At 39.6% G+C, this 23,881-nt stretch overlaps 1 protein-coding gene across 6 annotated transcripts in view; it reads right to left on the bottom strand.

Annotated features, from left to right (window-relative positions):
* MARK1 (microtubule affinity regulating kinase 1) overlaps window positions 1–23,881 on the bottom strand; it is a 70,037-nt gene that overhangs the window by 12,337 nt on the left and 33,819 nt on the right. For 2 of the 6 annotated variants that reach the window (XM_081903908.1, XM_081903906.1), the window contains 11 exons: window positions 22,813–22,866; window positions 21,563–21,611; window positions 19,931–19,996; window positions 17,451–17,521; window positions 14,482–14,538; window positions 12,375–12,611; window positions 12,167–12,286; window positions 6,104–6,203; window positions 4,864–4,976; window positions 3,162–3,336; window positions 1,484–1,677 (listed from right to left, as the gene is read on the bottom strand). In XM_081903908.1, the coding sequence (XP_081760034.1) occupies window positions 1,484–1,677; window positions 3,162–3,336; window positions 4,864–4,976; window positions 6,104–6,203; window positions 12,167–12,286; window positions 12,375–12,611; window positions 14,482–14,538; window positions 17,451–17,521; window positions 19,931–19,996; window positions 21,563–21,611; window positions 22,813–22,866 (1,236 nt within the window). Of the gene's footprint in view, window positions 1–1,483; window positions 1,678–3,161; window positions 3,337–4,863; window positions 4,977–6,103; window positions 6,204–12,166; window positions 12,287–12,374; window positions 12,612–14,481; window positions 14,539–17,450; window positions 17,522–19,929; window positions 19,997–20,394; window positions 20,517–21,562; window positions 21,612–22,812; window positions 22,867–23,881 lie in introns of those variants that run through there. The other 4 variants (XM_081903910.1, XM_081903907.1, XM_081903909.1 and 1 more) reach the window with 3 other exon arrangements.

Raw genomic sequence — 23,881 nt, 5'->3', positions numbered from 1 at the left:
AATTCAAAAACAGTTTGAAGATTTGTTAAAACAGCATTTTAAATGAAAAGTAGTACTTCCCCCCCCCCACACCTTTAACAGCTCTCTCGGGGTGGGGGGGCAGGGGTGGAGACAAAACAAGAAAGTATAAGCAACCCAGATATTCTCCTTTTAAAATGGTCTTGTGCAAAATCCTCAAAGTGCATTTTCAGTTCATGGGAATCTGGAGAGCATCTTGGTGCTTTTGAGCTGGTATTGCCTTCTAAAAATAATCAAGGTGCACTTTGAACTGTGATCTTAAGCCACAAAGCACAAACCTGGTCCATGAACTTAGATCAGGCATAGGCAAACTCGGCCCTCCAGATGTTTTGTGACTACAACTCCCATCACCCCTGACCACTGGTCCTGTTAGCTAGGGATCATGGGAGTTGTAGTCCCAAAACATCTCGAGGGCCGAGTTTGCCTGTGCCTGACTTATATAAACAGATGGGCAAGTGTGAAAGAGGAAGCACTTCTACCATGCCTACAATGTAGTGTGCAATGTGACTTTTTGCACAGACAACTTGCACAGTTCTCTCCCTCATTTTAAAAAGGGGGGGTGGGAGGAAGCTGTGCATCATCTATGCATACAACTGTATCACACACAATGCACTGTAACTGTGGTGGTAGCAAGAGCCATTCTTGTTTTCTCACCTCTACTACAAAGAGGCTGCTTAACAGAGTGTATGAACTGTGAGATTGTTTCTGTTCTCATCCATCCTATTTCCCTGACCATAGAGAACTATGCACAAGAGCAATATCATCTAGTGATACTGAGTCAAGCGTATGTGAGCAAGGCCAAGAGAAGAGATCCCTGTTACAGACTCAAATGCTTAGGTATTATTTGAGAAGAACAGGTTTTCAAGCATTGGGAACTTTCAGAGCCGAACTAGCAGCTACAATTAATATAGTGTCCTGAAGGGAAATGCAAATTTGTATAGCCCCTGGCAAACAGCTTGTAGTATTATTTCCCAATTGCCTTGGATCAACTTTCCTCACAGGGAAGAACACCAATTTCGATAGTCAAACATTCACATATTAAACAGTTAAGCTGCTGTTTCTTTATATAAGTGGGTGTTTTTTTTAAAAAAAATGAAGAAGCAGGCTTGCAGCGGTGACAATGAGTTCAGAGAGTGAAGCAACCAGGGCAGTGAGAGGCAATGAGCACAGTGAAGGAACAACGCACAGGGCACTCCAGCTGAAAAATGCCAGGATGCAACATTACCTGCAAGTTCCTTCCTTCAGCAACCCAGGAGCCAACTGTCACACTCAACTATTCACCCCCACTCCTGTTTTTTAAAAAAGTATTTAAATGCTGGACTGGATTTCTGAGCCCATTTCTATTAGTGTATGCCAGCATTTAATCCATTTGCAGAAGAGAATCATGTAGTTAATGCAATAGCAACAACTGTTATCGTGGTACAGAAAACATTTGACCCCGTCAGTGAGCAAAGATCTTTCTTACACTTGGAATAGTAGTCGCTTTTTTCCTTTCAGGGCCCACCAGTGGACTTGCGGCCATTTCACCTTTGGACCCCACTGTAGTGCTGCTCAGTTTACGTGACACATCTTTGTCCCATTCCTCTTTGTGTTCACTCTCCACACTGTTTGCCTGAGCTCTTTTTGAATACGAGACAGCAGGAGGAATCGATGGGCCAACTGTCAAACAAAGGTAACATCAATGAGATGGTGCTCTCTGTATCACCTTCAATCAGTCTGCGCTGGTACTAAAAATAACATCCAAGGAACTAATTCAAATAAGATGCTGGTGCTACTTTACGAAACTGAGATATTGTGCAAAGAATATGCCTGAACACAAATGAGTCATCAGTGCCTTCATTGCATAATTTCACACACCTTTAAGCTTAATATTTACTATTTGTTCCCCGTTAATTTGCTAATATGCCATCCACATTGAAAACAACACAGAGGCATACTTTAAGGTTACTCAACTGGCTTCTGTTCAGAAGCCTTCAATGATACAGTGGGCTGCCACCTCATTTGTGGATCCATAATACAATAATTTGTCAATTACAACCAACCAATTTCCCAGCGAAAGTGGAATCATTACCATCAAATACAGTTGCAAAATCAAGGCAGATGGAGGCAGAGTTTTGCATAACCAGCTGGCAATGAATGACATCACTTTCTAATCATATCTAACCCATTTTCAGAAATTGCTAAATTATCTGCCACACGGTTTTCCTTGTGGCAAAGAGTTCCATAGCTCAGCCTTTCCTTAAACAAAAGACACACATTTGCACCTTCACTCAGATTGCAAGGTGTTGCTGGTTCTGGCATTGGTGCAAACCAAAGGTTATGACATGGCTGGGAAGTCTTAGCTGCTAAAGCAGAGGATGCCCGGATTCCATTCAAACATTTCTCCTTCCACTGGGCAGATGATCGGTGTGTGATACACTTCACTAAGGAATTCCTTTTAGCATCAGTCAGCTATGGAAGGTAAGTGAAGAGAGAAGGGGTTTCTGGCTGCTCCCAGTTCACCTGCTCCCAAGTTCACCAGTTTCTGGCTCCCTACATCATTCATGGTTCTCTATACTGGGACACTGTCTCCATCGTTTAAAGCAAATCAGAATTATTTTTTTGTCCAGTGTTGTTGAGACTGCAGTACATAAGTCACAACCCAGAATATCAGAAGCAAATAGTCATCTCCATTACCGAAAAGCACAAAGGATTAAGAGATTGTTTGCTTTCCATACAAAAAGCAGGAAAGCCTCAAGTTGCCCACAGGGAACCAGTCTTCTGGGCTGTGGACAATGGTTTGCAATTTTATTCAGGCATATGGCTATGGAAATAAACCCATCCATATCTTCTAATTAACCTTTCTTGAAAAAATTACTGCACTGCAGATATCCAAGCGCACGTTTTAGATTCAAAGCAATGATGACAAATACAGAGCAGTTTCCATTATGCAAACAGTTAAAATAGCTACAGACACCAGAATAAATGCAAATGATAATTAACACATCTGTCAACTAACCCAAACTATATTTACCATGGAAGGACCACATGATAAAAGCACCATGGTGTGATATGAAGCAGCGCACAACTAATGCACAAAGAGGTGGCACTGCTAAGCCCAGAAAACATGGCACACAGCGTAAAATTGTATTTTGCTACTTTACTTGGTTGAATGCCATCCCCACCATGTTCACTGAAGCGACGTTGCTTCTGATTGGCTGATATGCTCCGCTGGACCTTCAGGTGAGCAGGAGATTGCATAGAACTGTTGTTGTGGTCACTGCTGGGTCGAGATCTTTGACTCAGGTTACTGCTGGACAGGGACTCGCTCCCCTCAAACTACAAGGATAAGTGACAATTTAGAAAGCAAAGCCATTTGCATCTCTATTTTTGAGACAAGAGTTATTTCCAATGTCACAAAACTCAATACAACATTTGCTATCACAGGGATGCAGACTGGGCACTCTCTGCAGTCACTTTGGCACCAATCCTTTTTTCCGTTTTCCTTTTTTACACTGAAAAGCAAACCCAGAGCTTGCCATTAGCAGCAGGAATGCAGTTGGCAGAGAGGAAGAAGACACTTTCCTCATTATGGACAGAAGAATTTTAAGTGGGTAAATGCCAGAGAGGCAGCCTCTCCTTCCACTTTTTATGGCATCCTCCTCTGTTACTTTTTCGTAACAGAAGGAGGGGAAAAAGCATCAAGGGAAAGAAAGATGCAGCTACATTTCCTCAAACTACATGCTAACAGATGTAAGGATACACAATCACTTATCATGATTTTATGTCGAGAACCCCCCTGAAATCTACAGGTATAGGGTGGTATACAATTATTATTATTATTATTATTAAAATAAAAATCCTTATTTATGCATCATACAGATATAACCAGTCCCAGAATTCACTGACATTTGTGAAAGATTCGACCCAGTTGACAATTGTTGCTGTAATTCACAGGTTGTCAATCTATGCCACCGTGGCAGGCCACACCCAAGTGTTTGGTGGAACCTCAAGCTCACTGGCAGAGATGGAGTGTAGGGGTGGGTGGGGAGAAAGCACAGATTGGAACAGGAAGACAAGCGACAAAACCAGCACCGCAGACAAATGCTGTCACTACCATCTTAATCATGCTCCCCACTTCAATTATTATTACTAACGTTTAGTAGGATTTATGAACCACTTAATCAAAGAATTCCAAAGCAAAACAATTATTTGTTTTTGGATGGAATGGCTTTGCTGGTTTATTTGGTTGTATAATTAACTGTTTGGCTCATTTTTATAGGCATACAGAATTGCTGCAAACATATAGATTAACTCAGCAAAATATACAAATGGATATACACAACTTGTTCATGTGTCTGGGTAGGCTTGTCAAAACGGAAATGTATTTAGCTGGCATCTGTAACAGCACAAAGATGATGCCAGCCCAGAGCACAGGGGCTTCTACACTGGCCCTATGTTGGCATGCATACAGTGGGAGAGGCACCAGCATAAGTAACACAGTGGAGTCATGTTTGTCTGTGTGCCCAATGTCTTGGATCAACCTTGCTCTACCAGTCCCTGCTGACCACTGCCACAGGCATGGAAGAATCAGTGGTGGGCCCTACCTGCCCCCCCCCCCCACTTTTCTTAGTTCAGGTGACTTTCAACGTATGTGGGGATCACGTTCCAGGGACCCCACACATACGTGAAATGCATGCTTATGAGTCCATGCCAGCAAAAATGATTGATGCATAAACTCCATAGACTCAGCAACCCAAAGAGTACAAAGGCTTGCCAATAAGCATGTCTCAGCACTGTGTTCAATCCCTATAGAAAACAACTTCAAAACTAGCAGATAAATAAATATAAGCAACTATAAATTACCTCAGGTGGTTTTCTGCCTAGGAGCAGATAAGTAGCCATGACTTCGTCATATTTTTGGTTTACTAAAGAGTCGTGAATTTCATCTCTTGCAAAACCCATAGTGACCATTATATCTATCAAAAAAAAGACAGCTCAATTTTATTATTGAAAAGACATATTTAAAACGTGTCATTAGACAACTTCTGATTATTTTTTTATCCACAAAACTTCTACTTAAGTAATCACAGTAGAATAAAGTAGGAACCTAGAATACTGTTCACAAGTTTTCTCTAAAATATACAAATTCACCCGACAGACCAGTTTCACAATGCTTGCCATGTTCCATTACACTCTACTAGTTAACATTTATGTAATGACAACAGAGTCTCTACCCTAAACATATACAGTCAAACCTTGGTTCTTGAACTGCTTAGTTGCCGAACAAACCAGCTCCCAAACACCGCAAAGTAAGTGTTCCAGTTTGTCAATGTTTTTTGGAAGCCGAACGTCCAACGCGGCTTCCGCTTGAGTGCAGGAAGCTCCTGCAGGCAATTGGAAGCCACGCCTTGGATTTCGAATGGTTTCGGGAGTCGAATGGAGTCCTGGAACGGATTAAGTTCGAGAACCAAGGTACCACTATACAGAATTGAGATCTACATAAGATAGGAAATAAAAGATTTAGGGGAGAGGGATTGGATTACATATAACATTCCAATCCTCCAAGAATGGTCCAGATAATTAGGAATGTGATATGGGCTAGCAGATTCAGGTTCAATTCATTTTCTTTTTAGCACCAAACATAGTTTCTCATTACCAATGGATTAAATAACCCACCAAACCGTGACTGCAAATTATTATAAAGTGTGTTTTATCCCCAATTCTGGTTAGGAGGGCAAATGCAAACCATTGTTTCCTACTGGAAGTGAGAGGAAGAGGAGGATAAGACTATGAGCTTCCTGGATGTTGTTGATCCTCCATACCATAGCATGTGAACTGGAACTAATGATGTGGCAGTGAAAAAAACAGGTAAACTGGCTAATTCAGGAAGATATATCGGAACTGTTCAACATTCACTATATAAAAAAACCTTGGGTACATGGCAAACTAATCCACAGAATTAGCAAAACATTAACAAGCATTTTTCCCTACTGTTAACCATGAATCTGCAGCACACAGCAAAAGAGATGAAGAACTGGACTAGGGGACTAGGGAGAATACAATACAGCTATAGATTAGAACAATTGGGGTAACCTATTCTTACCTATTCTTTTGGTGTCATTAAAATCTGGTTCAGGCTCAGTGTATGGCTTTAATTCTTCCTCTTCATGACCAACATTCATCCATCGGTCCTTCATTATTTGCTAGAAAACAGAGCAAAACTGAATCATTGGGTTGTTGTCTTTTTAAATCGACTCCCAAATCAATACCCACTTAGTGGGGAAATTGGCATGTTTATTTCTTTAAAATATAAAAACTGCTTTGAAGCATAAGTGAAAAATGATCAGTGGGGACCAATCAGTGTGCAAAAGACATCTTCAACTGCTGGTTAAATAAAAATGGGTGCTGGACAAATGGACAGGGAATTACATAAAGGAGGCCCTATTAACAAGAAGGCTCTATACTTTGATGCTTCCCATCTCACCCATCTTACTCTTGAGCAGCAACCCTGCAGAAGATTTTAATACTTGGACAGGATAATACAGGACCCAGTTACTTGTTGAAGCACATTCTTCCATACCAACCACCCTATCTATACCCTGTGATCAGCTGGTGAGAGGAAGGAACTTCTCACTTCCCTGCTAGTAAGCACAGATGGTGGAAGCTCTGCAGCGTTTGTGCTGTCAAGTGAACATTTTCTTATTTTCCCAGGCATTTGGGGTAAATCAGCGATTTCCACTTGTTGAGTTTTTTATTTTCTTGCACTGCTGTATTTTACTGTTCATTTTTTTTAACGATTATTTTTAATGAACGTATATTCCCATGGTTGTCTGTATATTTTGTTAACATGTTGGAAACTGCTTTTGGATCAGTATAATGTGATGAAGGGTGATCTTTAAATTTTGCAAATAAAACAAAACATGGGGAAAGTTCTCCTGACCCTAAGTGGTTTAGAATTTTATAGGTTAAAGCACTTGAAAATGTGCCTAGAAATAAAATGGTAGCCGGGTTAAGATCTTGGAATACTGAAAAAACATTTTCCCTACTATCAGTACAAATCTGTCCCTGGGTTCTGAAGTAACGACGTTTCCAAACAGTCTTTAGAAAGGCCCTCTTAAAAACGCATTATAGTACTTCAATCTGGATGATGGGAGAGCACAGATAACCATGGCCAAATCTTGTTTTCCAAGAATAGCCACAGTTGGAGTGCCATCCAAATTTGGTTGAAGGCATATGACGTCTACTGCCAAAATTAAATTGGACCCTTCAACCCCAATGCACAAAACAAAGAACAACTCAGGTCCGCGGGTTAGTGTTAGCCATGTATTATGAACAGAAATAAATTTGGGGAAGGCCAGTAGTTCAGTGATAGTGTGGATGCTTTGCAAGCAGAAGATCCCCAGTTCATTCTCCAGCATCTTTACACAGAAAGTAGCCAGTTCTGAATGAGATGGACCCAGTGTGACTTGGAACAAAACAGCTTTCTATACTCATGATTAATTCACCACAAACAAGTCAATAGTACCATTTTTGCAGCCTACAGACTATTTTAGGTTGTCCATTCTCTCAACTGAAAATATATTTTAAAATTATCCATAAAAATATTAACAATATGGAAGACAAACTACCATCTAAAGTACGTTGAACTACTTTATTAGCTTCTATCTGTATCTACAAATGTTGAATTAATAATAAACGTATGTTTTTGGGCTTTCATGCTGAATCCATAAAAGGACCAAACATATATAACAGCTTAATTTTCCTTAAAGGAGAATTGTCCCCTGCAATTTACCTTTCCTTCACATTCAAATGAATGAGTGAAAGCTGCTGATATTTCGGCTACAGGAAAGAAAGACTTATTTTGGGAACTGCTTCACTTCTCAGGAGACAGCTCCTATTTTGAAAGGATTTTTACAACAAGCCATTGTTCTTTCATACCCAAGCAAAAAGCAGAAGTGCTGCGACACCTTACGGATGAGCTGTTCAGAGGTTTTGCAGACTGTGACCTTTGAGTGCACACACTCGCTCCCCCATGACCAATTTCCCTTTGAAGCACTGAAGCACTTTTTGTTCTCCTGCTTTTGGCTAATGTCTATGCTTCAGGATTTTGTTTTAGTGGGTCGCACAGAAGGCATCAGCTTGCAATGCTTGAGTACTTTAAAACATATGCTTTCCTTGCTCAAGTTTCTGAGGAAGCATGATTGAAAATTCAATGTACGTAAAAGATTCTCTACAACAGCAAAAAAGGGTGCCCTTATCAAACTTCATGTTCAAGATTATGGGTGAAATTCAATGCTTATCTTATTCTTTGAATGCTGCTGTTCTACTTCTGGAATGGCTTTTAATCCAGTGGTGGTTAAACAAGACAGCATAAGAACAGCCTGCTGGAACAGGCCAAGGGTACAGTATCCTGTTCTCACAGTGGCAAAATGGGATTATTCTGAGTAGCCCGCAACCAAGGCCAGAGTGTAAGCACGCTCTTCCCAGCAACCAGTATTCAAAGGCATGCTGCCTCTCAGACTGGATGGACAAGATAGCCACAAATTTGTCAGATCCTATTTTAAAGCCATCAAAGTTTTTGGCCATCACTACTTCATTTGGGAAGACCCTGACGTTGGGAAAGATGGAGGGCACAAGGAGAAGGGGACGACAGAGGACGAGATGGTTGGATAGTGTTCTCGAAGCTACCAGCATGAGTTTGACCAAACTGCGGGAGGAAGTGGAAGACAGGAGTGCCTGGCGTGCTCTGGTCCATGGGGTCACGAAGAGTCGTACACGCCTAAACAACTAAACAACAACAACTTCATTTGGGAGCGAGTTTCAAAGCTTAAGAAAAGGAATTGATCTTTTCCAGTTTCCCCTTTCCTCTGTGGTCCCCTGTTCAAGAGGGTTGAGAGACCCTCCAAAACAGCATGGATACTACTGCAGGAGGAACCAGAGAAACTAACTTCTCCTCTTACATTGGAGTACAAATCAGACAGATCAAAAGGATTTCACCCTTTGCTATTAGAATACAGTTTTGAGTTTTGGAACACAAGGAAGCCAGTCATATTTTTTGCCTTTTTAAAGAAGAATGACATCTGGACAATTTAAATATAATGAACCCATGTTCTGTCTGACCACATATGTAGCAGTATTCCAAACTCCATCTGAAAAAGTGCACAGCTGAAGAATTCAGACCTAACTGAAAGCAAAGTGTGAAATCTTTTCAAATATTATGCTCTCAAAAATCCCTCAGGAGTATTTTAATTCTCCTCTTAAAATGTATAAAGTAAAATGCATATGAAGTGCATGGTAACTTAATGCTCATTAGGCAACATATGAATTAAGCATACAGTGCTGTCTCTTCAACTTTAGTTTGGCAAAGGTTGCTAGTGAAAGACATACTGCAGAAACTGCATATTGCTACAAAATGGTCCTAAATAGTTGCACTGTGCAAACATCAAAACACTGATAAAGCCCATAACTAAATGTATTAAATTTCATTCGGACACGAAACTTAACATTCTAGTGCTATTCTAGATGAGCAGATGCCAGTCAAAATCACATCTTAAGAAGATCAGACAAAGGCTCAGATAGAATCGTTTATCTGACACAATGCCCATATATAACACAGCACTTCACACAATTACTGAACAGTGATTCTGCAATGGCCTTTTACCCCCCAAGACAATTGCCCTGTGTTTCACAGGAAGACAGAGACAGTCCCTCTCTTCTATAGCATTCATGCACTCTGCTTTGAACACAATGTCCTGGCAAGAACCCATTTTTGAACCAGCAACATAAAATTCTTTTAAGGCTGTTAATAGTGAGACAGTATTAACCCGGGCAGGAGGGAACTAACACAGCATTACTGGACATAACAGGGCCAAGTTCCCAAAACTGTATCTAGGAGGATTATCAGTAGAAAACACTATTTAAACATGAAAATGAACACAACCTATTTATAAATACTGGTGAAAAGTCAGCATAGTGCACTGAGATCTCACCACACACTGGCTACACAATTTAAACCTATAGAAGTAAGAAACTTGTTGAAATTTGAACACCCTTAAATCTGGCATTCTCAGATTCTGTGCACTGTTCTTCTGTCAAGTTTTGTGCCTGTGCTAGGCTGTTACAAAATGCAGCAAAACTACAGAGACCTGAACATTAGTATTACATTTTTAGTCAGCAGTATCCTTTGGACTCAACCATTTTGAAGTTTGTTAAGTGAATATTAACATCCTTGAGCTGACCTCCTGTGATCCTAATTACACCATCCTATATAGACAGGAGCCTAACAATGACTGCTACACATCAGTGAAGCAGAAATTACTCATACCCACATTCCACTGGCAAGCTACCAGACACAGAATTATTCAGTACAGAGTCACAGCTGATCAGGGGTATATCTCCCAGCTTGTGCTCAAGTGATCTATGTCAGAAAGTGATTATATGAGATTAATTTGGTGGAACACCATCTTCAGCTGCAAACGCAAACCTATGAAGATGAAAGAAAGGTCAACCGATGACTAATACACATTGTACTTCTCAAGCCATTTTATCATCTGCTGTACTTTTATTGGGCATTAACAAGCAGTAAATCTTCCATGGATGCAAAGCCCAGAGGCCTAGGTGACTGGCTGCTTCAACTTGCTGGAATTAATACATAACCAAAATATTTTTTTCTCAAATGCAGCTCATCAACTATCATAGCAAATGGGAACCAGGTACTCATATGGAAACTGCTTCTTTTAAAACTCAGCTGTTTTTACTATAAAAACAAGATTACTTATGAATCATTGGTTTTTGAAGAACAATTAACCTTTCTTACACTAAGTGCATTAACTTTATCTGTTAAATTAGTACAATGGACAAGTACACTGTTTTCAGCAGAAGCACAATTAACTTAGCATTCATTTCATTTTTTTGTGGAAAGGAGTGATACAACTACATGGCTACATAAAAAACACCAGCATTTCATAGTTTGAGACACTAAACAGGATATTGTATCTTTGTATTCATAACAATAAATATCTGGGAATATTTTATAATTCACATTTCAGGCAGTTTAACATGATCTTTGTTATTTGTGCTTTGCTCCAATCCCGAATTTAGCTACTTAATCATATGCTGTTCATTTTGTTGGACCATTATTATGTCACGTTACTGAAATTCTAAGCCTAAGTATATTATGAGAGCTTTCACCGGATCAGAGAAATCTTAGTCAAACAATTACACAAATTTGTAGTTAATCGGAACCTCCCAAATTTTCATCTGTAAAAAGGATTACTACAGAAAACAGCTTTTTAAAAAAGATAATGCACACACTTTTCTAGCAGGCTCCATATTGGAAGAGGCATTCTCTTCTACGAGGGGAAATTGATATTCTAAGAAGGTGCATGCTACCTATAGCTTTCCTAAGTTCTTGCATTAAAATGAGTTAATTAAAAAAAAAAAATCTGCCCAATCAGAAGCATCAGTTTTGGTTATCAAAAAGCTTCTTTTTTCACACGTTGACTACAGCCATACTGCTGACCAAAGGACTGGAGCAACTCTCGTGTGGAAAAGTTTTCACATTTGGGGCTCTTTAGTTTACAAAAAGGTAGGGAAGAGGGGACACGACAGAGGTATTTAGGATTGTGAAATAATATATGGAGACAGTGGATAGACAGAAATTCTTCTCTCTCTCCCACTCTCCGCCACATCTCTCTAGAATCCAGGGTCATCCGATGAATTTAGTGAACCTCACCTGACAAGTCTACTGCACGTTACAAAATTCCCACACAGAAGACTGTCAATTGGTAGAACTAACTAACCAACCTGCATTTAAATTGGTGGTATTTGCAAAAACTGGCTACGTCCCATAAGCTCAGGATGAAACCTTACATGTTTAATCATCACACATGATATACACCGACTTGTATTTATTTCCTCCAGAAAAAAACAGCTTTCAATGGGGAGTTTTTTTAAAAAATAAATAAAGGCTTTAATTTAACAACGTACTAGGATCCATAAAAAAGCCATTTTACCAAGAAAAAAGATACTAAAAAAAACCAAAACAGTGAAGCAGCCTGTGGTAACATATTTGGAGAAATGTGGGGATAGTCTATTCCTTATAGGTTTTGAGTAATTCCAATGAAATACAAAAGAGAGGGGAATGGGGGAAGATCACAATACTTACTTCCAAGCTCCCTCTCTTGATTGGATTCAATACAAGTAGTTTTTTCAGTAGATTTTCACAGTCTGTGGACATATAGAATGGTATCCGGTACTTCCCCCGTAATACCCGTTCTCTCAGTTCCTTTAGAAAAACCAGACAAAGAAGAACATCTACTATTGAGACAGAAAAATTGAAGACTAGACTTAGCCATTTCAAATCTCAGCTGTACCTTTAAATTCTGACCATCAAATGGCAACGATCCACTGACTAGAGTGTAAAGAATGACTCCGAGACTCCAGACATCCACTTCTGGCCCATCATATTTCTTTCCTTGGAAAAGTTCAGGGGCAGCATATGGGGGGCTTCCACAAAAAGTGTCCAGTTTGTTGCCTATAGTAAATTCATTGCTAAAACCAAAATCTGCAATTTTAATGTTCATATCTCCATCGAGAAGAAGGTTTTCTGCCTGAAAAAAATGAAAATAGAATTTTAAAGGTAAGTATCAACATAACAGTTCGCCATAACTTCATTATGAGAAGAACTAGTCATTCTACAGAGCTTTGTGTTTTGCTATATGTTACAACATAACAGGCAATCACCAGTACTGAGAATGCAGAATGTTCTGGAACGGCAATTGTATATAAGATGGGGTCTAATATATATCCTGTCATGATGAGACGAGGGCAGGAATTTTTAAAATCTTGTATAGATTTTGTATGATTTAGCCAACAGTACACCTCCTGCCATCAATGGGACATGTGTACACATATCAGACACAGTGCAATCCTATGCATGTCTGCTCAAAATAAGTTTCATTGAGCTTAATGAGCCTCACTCCCATATACGTGTGTATAGGATTGTAATCTAAACAGCTACAGAGATAATGTTGCCCTGGATCTTTGGAGAATGGAAAAATCTAAAAGAGAAAATAAAATAATGACTGGACTGTTTAGGAATTAAAAAGACACAGGCAAAACAAATGAAAACTCATATAGTGATTCCTATATAAAACAGAACCAGGTTTTTCTTTTGTCTTTCCCTCTTTCCTGCCCCTTAGCCAGCTGACTCCAGCTGACTCCATAAAATGAATCAGGTCTGATACCGTCTTCTTTAACAATTATACCTTAAGATTGCTGTCGGCTCCAATGGTTTGCTTCTTCAATGTTAAGAATGTGCACTCCTCTAGATTCAGATTTTCTCACTTAACGCTTTTTCAGTGAAATCTCACTGTTCCTTAATCATTAAAAGCATTTGCGCTCAGGATAACTCACAGTGACTTCTATCTCTAAAGGATCACATAGATGGGCCTATAGTCAAAGGCAGAGTGATGAGCAGCTTTCAAAGCACTGAGAGCTTGAAGCAGAAGCTGAGCACGACACAGAACCTGTACTTAAGGTTCACTTTGAGGGAAGAGAAAAATGAATTTGGCAGTGACTTTCTGGGATAAACTGAAGAAGGGGAGATATAGCAGAACAGAGGGCCAAGAAGCCAGATGCTCTATGATGGTACAATGAGAGATGAAAACAGCCAAGACAGTGGTTTTCGAATTGGAAATAAAGATTGTGGAGAGTTAAAAAGCAGAAGACTCTTCATTGCTGAACTTTTTACAAAGAAACACATACAGATGTGCCTTCACATGCACACACGCTTGGTCATCAAGATAGGGCTCTCAATGGAGCTTCTATTTTATAGCTGCAAACCATTATCCACAATCATGAGTAGAATCAGATTTGCTGACATGGTTAGCAAAAACGTGTGCAAATGTAATACTAGTGAAAATTAGCTCTAAAATTTAAAGGGAGGTGGGGACTTATATCCAGAGGGAAGGACTGCATGGTAATTCTAAAGCAGGCATGGCCAAACTTGGCCCTCCATCTGTTTTGGCACTACAACTCCCATCATCCCTAGCTAACAGGACCAGTGGTCAGGGATGAAGGGAATTGTAGTCCCAAAACAGCTGAAGGGCCAAGTTTGGCCAGGCCTGCTCTAAAGGAATTGTTATGGCTTAGAATAAGAGAAGGGAACAGCATAAAGCTGCAAGGCAGCATTCCCAATCTCCTAGGCAGTCAGAAGAGGCAGCATGATGACTGCACTGAATCATAACAGGGTGGGATTAAAGTTTCCCTGGACTGGAGACTAGGAAGATTTGGGCAGTGAGTCCCACTTTTCTTCAGGGGAAGAAAGGACTCATGACTTACATGCCTGACAAACATGGGGAGAGACTAAGCAGCTATTTATTATATATTTTACAAACTTACAAAGTGGGCAGAAAGAGCACATAAATTGTTCTGCTTCCGTGCAGTTTGAGTTCTTAAAGGATGGGAAAAGGAGCATACCTTGAGATCACGATGAACGATGCACTTTTGATGACAGTACTGCACAGCAGACACAATCTGAAATAAGAAATCTGGTTAATAAGCGAACATTTAAGAACGACTCCAAGAAGAATGCTTAACATTTATATAGTGAAGCAGATCAAACCCTACACTTCTATTATCTTCTTGTAACCGCTGCAGGAATCCTATGAGGTTGCTACACTATTGTCCCTTATTGCAAGTGGAACACTGACATGGAGAAAGAATGGCTTGCCTAAAGCCACCAAATGAGTTATATGCAAAGGAAAGATTCCAGCCAGCAAATCCGTGCTTCATAGTGGTTCAGCCTCTTCATCGCTACACCACAATAGCCCCTACCAGATCCAGAAAATATATTGGAAAAATGGCATCGGGTCAGAATACATGAAACATTTATTCCTTTGTCAGCCCTTGAGCGCAAGCTTACTTTCCACACAGTGGTAACTACGCAAAAAGTCAAAACCCTGAAAGCCATTATTAGTTAATTTTTTTGGGGGGGGCAACTGCCTTGTGCTAGAACAGTTCTGCAAGTACTCCCCTAAATTTTGCAAGCAAGTGGACTGGGGTGAATATGTCAATCAAAATGAAGGAGTCTTTTGTTTACGACAACAAAAGTCCAACTTAATCACATTTTTAAGATTCCTATTTACTGTCAGCGATATTAACAAAATATACTGCGTTGCTGCAGTCTTCGAACTTATTATGTGCTTCTGAATGCTCTCCTTGGTGCTGAACAAGTTGCCCAGGTTCCCCAAGAGAAAATTATGGCACACACACAAGCATTAAAAGGCATTTTGTTTTCAAAGATCTGAAAAAAACTTGCAATACAATCAAACTTGCCTGAAAGTCAAAAGAATGACCTTTGGATCCAACCCACTGAAAATATTCCTAAAGCATGCTCTAATACTTTAAATACTTAGGAACTAAAGCAATGCGCCTTTCCGCACTAGAGCTCTTTAACACCACTGAAGTGCTGCTGTTGCACAATAAAGTGGACTTTGAAGATTGGTTCCATACAGCACATAAAACAGTATTATTTCCCCATTTAAACCATCCACATGGCAAAGGGAGAACTGTAGAAGGTAGGGAAAAGAGAAGAGACTAATTATTTAAGTATTTAATTTTTATTTTTGAATGCACCCGCATACCCGCATATTTTTAGGTATGCACCCGCACAAAATAATTAAAATGAATAAAGCAGATGGAGGAAGGCAGAATAAGGCACCAGTGATAGGTAAGGTAAAGGGCCCCTGGACAATTAAGTCCAGATGACTATGGGGTGCAGCACTCATCTCGCTTCAGGCAGAGGGAGCTGGCGTTTGTCCACATGACTAAACCACTACTGGCGCACGAATGCCAGTGCGCACGGAAACGCCATTTACCTTCCTGCCGCAGCGGTACCTATTTATCTACTTGTACTGGTATGCTTTCAAACTGCTAGGTTGGCGGAAGTTGTGACAGCACAGCAGGAGCTCACCCCGTTGCATGGATTTGAACTGCCAACCTTCTGATTGGCAAGCCCAAGAGGCTTAGTGGTTCAGACCACAGCACCATTCGCACCCTGCACCAGAGATACAGATCTTCCTTGTTCTACTTCTTGGAGGCTCAATTCTTTCCTGCCAGTGGCTGAATATCCTTCCTTGTCATTTTTCTACATTGCAAGTTGTGCTGCTTCTGTTGCTGTCTTTTTCCTCTCTCCTCCCAGCCAAACTGTCCTTTGTTCTAGGAAGAGCAGAGGACTTGGTGCTAGTCAGTCTCTCTTGATCAGGGGTTAGCAAACATTTTCAGCAGGGGGCCGGTCCACTGTCCCTCAGACCTTGTGCGGGGCCGGACTATGGGGGGGGGGAATGAATGAATTCCTATGCCCCACAAATAACCCAGAGATGCATTTTTAACAAAAGAACACATTCTACTCATGTAAAAACACGCTTATTCCCGGACCGTCTGCGGGCCAGATTTAGAAGGCGATTGGTACGGATCCGGCCTCCGGGCCTTAGTTTGCCTAGCCATGCTCTTGATAATCAGTGGTGTGCTAGTAGAAGTATCTCCATCAGTGACCCGGTCTAATTTTCAGTAGCATTCCCCTTCCTATCCCCATATAGCCTTTACAATATACTGTAACTTTGTCTGTCCCTCATGGTTGGTTATATCTCTAATGGCCAGTGTTGTGACTGACTTGGTCTGCCTCCCTTCTCCTTCAAGACTACTTCATATTTGCTCAGGGTCTTACTCCCACATAACTGTGTGCTGAGGAGGGTGACCAAGTTGATAAAAGATCTGTAAAACAAGCCTGACGAGGAACGGTTGAGGGAGTTGGGTCTAGTTGTTAACCAAAAGGTTGGTAGTCAGGGATGGCTGTGGGCAGGATTCCTGCATTAGAAAGGGTTGGACTCTATAATTCTATGACTGCAACCTTCCTTAAAGCAATTTCAACTTGTCCTAGCCTTCCTACCATCAAGCTCTTTTTTATGACTTAATGTTTTTGAAAATTTGGTAAAGAAGAATTATGGGGAGAGAAGACCCAAATCATTTATGGCTGTAAGTTCCCTAAGCAAAATTCCACAGAAAAGTACAGAAGTCCGGAGGGTTGATGCAAGACTGCAGCATCCCTGTACATGTCAAAGAGCAGGCATCTGCAAAAAGATAAAAGAGCTGTACTAAAGTGATCTACATCTGTAGGCACTGTGTTCCTGTTCTGTTCCTTTGTAAAAAAAAATGATTTTTTTGATGTCCCCAAATAGATGAAAGAAGCACGGAAAATATTAGAGGGCCACTGTTGGATAATAAGAGATTATGCCTAGTGAAAATATGAGCAAACCAAGTCAGCCATTTCACACTTAATACCTAGTGTGAATGGGATCTACATTTCCTGCGCTTAGTTCACAACACTAAAACGTATCTTTTATTGAAGCCAGCATTTCAGGTTCACTTTATAAGACCTTTTTTCTTACCTGTCTAAATTTTGCACGTGCCTCTTTCTCTTTCATTCTTCCATGTGCCACCAAGTAGTCAAACACTTCTCCTAAAGCAGAATGGAACAGAATTATATTGCACAGGTTTCCCTGGTGACAAATCAAAGTGCTTGTCAGTCAACTAACTCGTTCCTTCAGCAGAAGCCAGCACAAGGACTCTGACTAATGCAAGACGGCTTTCCCCCTTCGGCTTCCCCGCACCCTCCCAAGCTGCTTTCTGACTTATACTACCACTGAAACTATAAGTGAAGCTTTAGGCTTCCCAACAACACCAAATTTATGGACATGGATCTGTTTCCTGAGATGTGTTCAAGAAATATCTTAAGCAACTCATAAAAATAGTATTTAGATTATTCCTTGTTGGAAGGAAAGGCCAGGCACATAGGTTCTTATCGATAAGCAGTACAATAACCAAAGAAAATTAAACTGGTCAAATCTTAACACAAACTGGATTTATTTTAATCAGATTCATAGTTTTATTATAAAAGAACATGTAAAAACACAAGCTCTGAAACCTTTAACACAATTTGAAAATTTATTAGACACAATGGATAGAGGAGAAAAAGGATTAGTTTCTAAATTGTACTCTATATTGCTTAATGTAACTAACAGCTCTATGGAACCGGTTAAAAAGATATGGGAACTAATAGAAGTTTTTACAACCATATAATCAGGAAATCACTAATGAGAGTATGGGAGAGATAGAAAGACTTATTGGAACAAAAGACCCCATGGTGGCTTTCACCACATGAAGCATTATTGCTCAAACCACTTGGAAAGAAAGGAAAATGGCTCACATATGTTGATTTATTAAAGGACCATGATGGAAAATGGAAATTAAGAGATTACGATGAGATCAAAGACCACTTTCAGAGTTGGTTGCATTATCGACAACTATATGAAACACATAAAGAAGACAGCAATAAAGGATTCAGTTATACAAGATCTAGGTTTCAAACGGAAGTGATTGAAGGGAAAGTGAAATTACTGAAGGCCGCATACAGCATACTATTAGAATGGGAGACGAAAGATGAAGAGGTAAAATCAGTTATGATTAAATGGGCACAAGATGTAGGTCACAACATTATGGTGGAAGATTGGGAAAAATTATGGAAAACTGATTTAAAATTTACAGATTGTTCCCTATTGAAGGAGAATTACATGAAGATGATGTACAGATGGTACACGACATCAATGCAGTTAGGGAAAATGTACAAAACTAGTTCAAATATATATTGGAAGTGTAAGAAAAAGGAGGGGACATTTTATCATATGTGGTGGGAATGTAATGTAATTTTAAAAAATTGGGAAATGATATACAACGAATTGAAGAAAATGTTCCATTTAACATTTGCTAAAAAGCCTGAAACATTTTTGTTAGGGATTGTAGGGAAAGATCTGCCAAAAAAGCTGAAAAACACCTTCATGTATGCGACAACAGCCGTGAGAGTTCTAATAGCACAAGGATGGAAGACTGAAGAAACCCCAACTAGAGAATCATGGCAAGAAAAATTGATGGACTATGCAGAACTGGCAAAACTGACATATAAGCTATGGGACAAGGATAACTGTGACTTTAAAGATGAACAGGAACTATTTTAACTAGACTGACCACCCACAAATAAATAAACAAAGTGCTCCTCATCCAAAACTCTGATTATTGGAGAAACACAATCCAAACTGTGTGCAGATTAATAACTCAGTTTCTCATCCAGTGTAGGATATCAGCCTCATCTTTCATGAGCTTGAAGAATTCATTCTTAGCAGAACTTCTACCACTCGAACTTCAGAATATGGGCTCCTTGGAAGAGTTTCTTTTCTATCAGCACCAAACTTTGACACAAAACCTTTTAAGCTTAACTGCTTTATTTAAACTTTATTTTATTTATAAATAAAAATTATTAATTATTATTATTATTATTAAACTGAGCTGATGTGCTGCTTATGCATGCTGACTTCTCACACAACAGAAAATTAGGCAGTAAACCTGTGTGGACTATACTCCTTCACACTGCAGAAAATAAGTCACATGCTGAAATATTCCTCAATGAAAAACTTTCCTATACATAGAAATCCAACATGTCAGGGAGTAGGTTAGGCTGGAACTCTTCTGCATTACATGCTAGGAATACTTTCTGGTGGTTTTTTTTTTGGGGGGGGGGTCGTGTAAGTCTCCAGATGCACTCTGAAGTATTTTAGTCCAGTCAAAGACCTACCAACTCATCTGCTGTAGGTGAGAACTAGGCTGTCCTTTTCAAGGGCACAGACTATAAAGCAGCCTACATCAACGAAAGAGATAACTATGTCCTATGGAAACTATGGCACTTATGCAGCAGAGTGTCATGCAATAGATACCAAAAGTATATCACAGCTCTGAGGTGTTATGCCAGCCCCACTTCCATCTTCAAATTCCTACATTTCAAATCAGCCCATAAAAGTAGAATGGAATGTTTGCTTACCTCCACTGGCATATTCCATAACTAAGTATAATGTTTTCTCTGTTTCAATAACTTCAAATAATTTAACTGCAAGATAAAAAGTTGATAACAAATTGCCTTAGCACAAACAGTAAAGAACATTTAAAAACAGGCAAATGTTATTTCTTATCTACGTCACAATTTAATGGAAATCCGAGTCAAAGTTTGGCTCTACAGATGAAATTTGCAGAAGTAAAACCACCCACTTCTCTAGAACCAGTTAGAAATTGGCCATATTTTGTTTTCGCTGAAGACAAGAGGTTAAATGCTAGATGCAAAAGTAGAACAACAAAGAACCAGGACACTGCCTATGAAATATATTAACAAAATTATTGTTGTTCAATAGTTTAAGAATAAGTGAACGAAAGCTAAGCATGTCGGAAAGGCAGCACACTCAGCTGGAAGGAGTAAAAAAGGGCATACCCTGTATGCAGCAATGTGTATACCTTGTATGCAACAAGCCCTCTGGCCGATTCAGCAACAATAACTGTCTCTGGAACAAAACTGTTCTGCCTTCCTCAGCCAGAAGAATTGTCATCACAAAGTGGGGCTCTAAAGGTGGGGAAAACTAAAGCAGAAAGGGAAAGTTACACACTTTGCAAACCTGCTCTTATTCACAGGCCTCAATTTTTCTTATCAAAGTGGTATCGATTTAACAAAGAGCAATGTTAAAAATCCATATTGATAAAAATCAGTGCTCCATTTTCACAAAACACTACAACCAAATTAAGTCAGACCATAGCTTGAAAACACAGGATAAACAATCACTTAAGGGCATCCCTAAGAGTGTGTTAACAGGACTTCATGAAAGGCTAAAGAACTAATCTGATGAGTCACTGGCCCTGCAGAAAGTTATCAGAGAATGATGCAAGCCACAGGCCCTACTTGGTGAGAATTTACATAGTTCCAATAAACTACCTTATTTCCTAGAAGTAAAACATTGTGAGTCAACAGTGTGATGCAGCAGCAAAAAAAGAGGTAATGCTATTCTAGGCTGCATCAACATAAGTATATTGTCCCAGTTAAGGGAAGCAATAGTCCCACTTGATTCTGCCTTGAGCAGACCACCCTGGGAGACCATGTCCAGTTCTGGGCACCACAATTTAAGGAGGATACTGATAAGCTGGAATGGGTGCAGAGGAGGGTGACCAAGATAATCAAGGGTCTGGAAACCAAGCCTTATGAGAAACACTTGAGGGAGTTGGATATGTTTAGCCTGGAAAAGAGGAGACTGAGAGGAGATAGGATGAGGTTTCTTTAAGCAGAGGCTGGAAAATTCTATGCAGTTTTGGGACAAGTCCACTAGACTACAGACAATCTGCTTTGTTTTGGAGAATGTCTAAATACCTCTGAAGCAGCCCACTTCATTTCAGTATTGATGTGTATTGAAGTGGGGGCACATAGGATCCTGAAAGCGAGTGATCCCAATACCTCTGAAGCGACCTGCTTGGTATTTAGGCTTCCTCTAATGTGGATGTGGATGTCTTTTTAATATGCATTAGGGCCTTGATCACAAATCTAAAAGTCACCTAGTGAGAGTCTTCAAAGTTAGAAGAAAAGGCAAACACAGGAAAAAAATAATATGATTCAGCAAAACAAATGTCAAATCCCTACCAATATTAGGATGGTTCAAAATCTTCATTATTCGTACTTCTCGGAACAACTGTAAAAAATAGAGAACTATTTTACTTAAGGTGTTTTTTACACTTTCTAAGGATAACTGCAGAATGCAAAATTCAAAAATGTTTTAAGATGTAGTTTCACACTTAGATAAGTGTCTATGAAATACCAGTGGTAAGTTGCTTGCATAGAGATACTGGATTAGAACCGGACTAGGTTAATTGCACTAAGTTCCCATTGATATAAAGGGGGTCTGCTTCGGGTGATGACTAACGTTTCACTGAAAACTAAGTTCAACTAATTTAGTCAGGATCTAGCCCGTTGTATGTAATCTTTAGACTCTCTGGGCTTTAACTAATTTGAGCCTGCCCAAACTTAAAAAAAAAAAAACTACACCCAAAACCTTACTGCAAATTCTACCACTATTTGAAGTCTGGCAGGGAATTGTTCTTAACCAGTTTCTCAAACCAGTGACTGAATGTTCAAAATTGCAGCAAGGAGATCCAGAGAAAGAGATCTGAAGAACTGCTTTATTTCTCAGGAAAGGTTAAAACTAATATACTTCACAAAATGCTTAAACATATAACATACTTTTCTTCAACCTACAGGACACTTTTCTTCAAGAAAGTGACATCACTCCAAATCTACACAAGTATAACTACCAATATTTTAGAGCTCTAGTTCTCAGTGGGACTTAATTCTCCTTTTCAACATACAATACTGCCCAAATCCATTATGAGATCTTGGTTGGCTAAAGAAGAAAGAAATGTAACTTATTTATTTCAGGAATTTCAGTTCACTTATGCACCAGCATCACCTCAGGCAGTTCCTACATGGGACTAGAGGTGAGTGACTTAATTAAAGCTGAACCTGGACTAATATGGGAGCTACTTTGGAGGCTACTTAAAATTGTATGTGTTTTATGGCTGCTCCACACAGAAAGCTTTTGGGTGCACCAACTGAACATATGGATCAGCTCCACTGCATAGGACATGCTTCAAATATTTCAGAAGGAAGGTCATGTTAGTATGGCCCCCTCCTCACATCTGGAACGGAAGGCATCTCTCTATCTCAATGTAACTGACCAAGGATTCAGGGCATAAAAACTTCAGAGCAATTCAATTGCCCTGTAAAGGCAAAAGCATTATAAACATGGAAGAATAAAAATATTTTTATTTTTAAATCACATGGGCCAAAATTATTGAAGTGACAACATATTTAACCTTTTCAAAGAAACATCTTACCTTTTGTAGGCTGGTAGGATTTAGTTGGGTTTTGTCTATTATTTTCACAGCAACCTAGGGATATAAAGAAACCACTCTTTTGAAGGTACCAACAGGTGAGTGTTTTTAGGCAGACATTGACTTTATTTGGACACAGCACTACACATTTACTTTCTGTTCCCCTCTTGTGCTGTTTCAAGGAGATGAGAAATTTTAGCTTCTGTTTTTAGCTAACTGCAGCTTAGTGTTCTTCTGAACCAAGACAAACTGTGATTAATCTTAACTATGGTTTACTGAAATAAGCCAATGGCCTGGCTTGCAGGTCATAAGTAGGCAAACTACTGTGACTGCATGAATGCATTGGCTACTAGAGAGGAGTCTGCATCCACTTTGATCCTGCCTGGTCCTTAAGCAGGTGGGAACTTAACCCACAAGTTCTGCGTTCAAGGAGCACACTAAATTCTAAAAGGACCAAGAAGGATAAGAGTGGCTGCAACCTCTTCTCTGAGAGTTCAGCTGTTTTCACTAAGTTATAGTTTGGCTTAGTGTTACATGCAAACGCAGCAAACCTCAAACTGTGGCTTAGAAAGCTGGCTTGTTTAAAGAAACCAGTTAAATACAATTTAGGGTTAGGATGCTGCTCTAAACTGTGGTTAACTGAACATATGCAACTGTGGATAATTGCAAATGAAAGCAAAAGCAATTGAAACAGAGGAGGGGTGAGCGTAAACTTGAATCTTGTTCACATAACTCTAAATCACAGCTTAACATTACAAACAAATGAAGTCAATGTAGAGGTTTACAGTTTTAAAAGTTTAAAATATAAGCAGTATTTTACATAGAACACTAGCAAATAGTCAGACAAAAACAATGAAATTAAGCTCCTTGAAACACTGACAATTCCAAGAAAATAGTGGGCCTATGAACATGTTTAGGGGGCTTCACCGTGTCAGGCGATGTTTGGTATTACTGTATTTTTCGCTCCATAAGACACACTTTTTCTTCCTAAAAAGTAAGGGGAAGTGTCTGTGCATCTTATGGAGCGAATATGTGGTCCCTGGCAGTGGCAGAGCTGGGGACTTTGGTTCCC

This window comes from Podarcis melisellensis, assembly GCF_964234715.1.
Source record: "Podarcis melisellensis genome assembly, chromosome: 3".
Classification (NCBI taxonomy): Eukaryota; Metazoa; Chordata; class Lepidosauria; order Squamata; family Lacertidae; genus Podarcis; species Podarcis melisellensis.
This window is presented reverse-complemented; position numbering and strand designations above follow the sequence as displayed.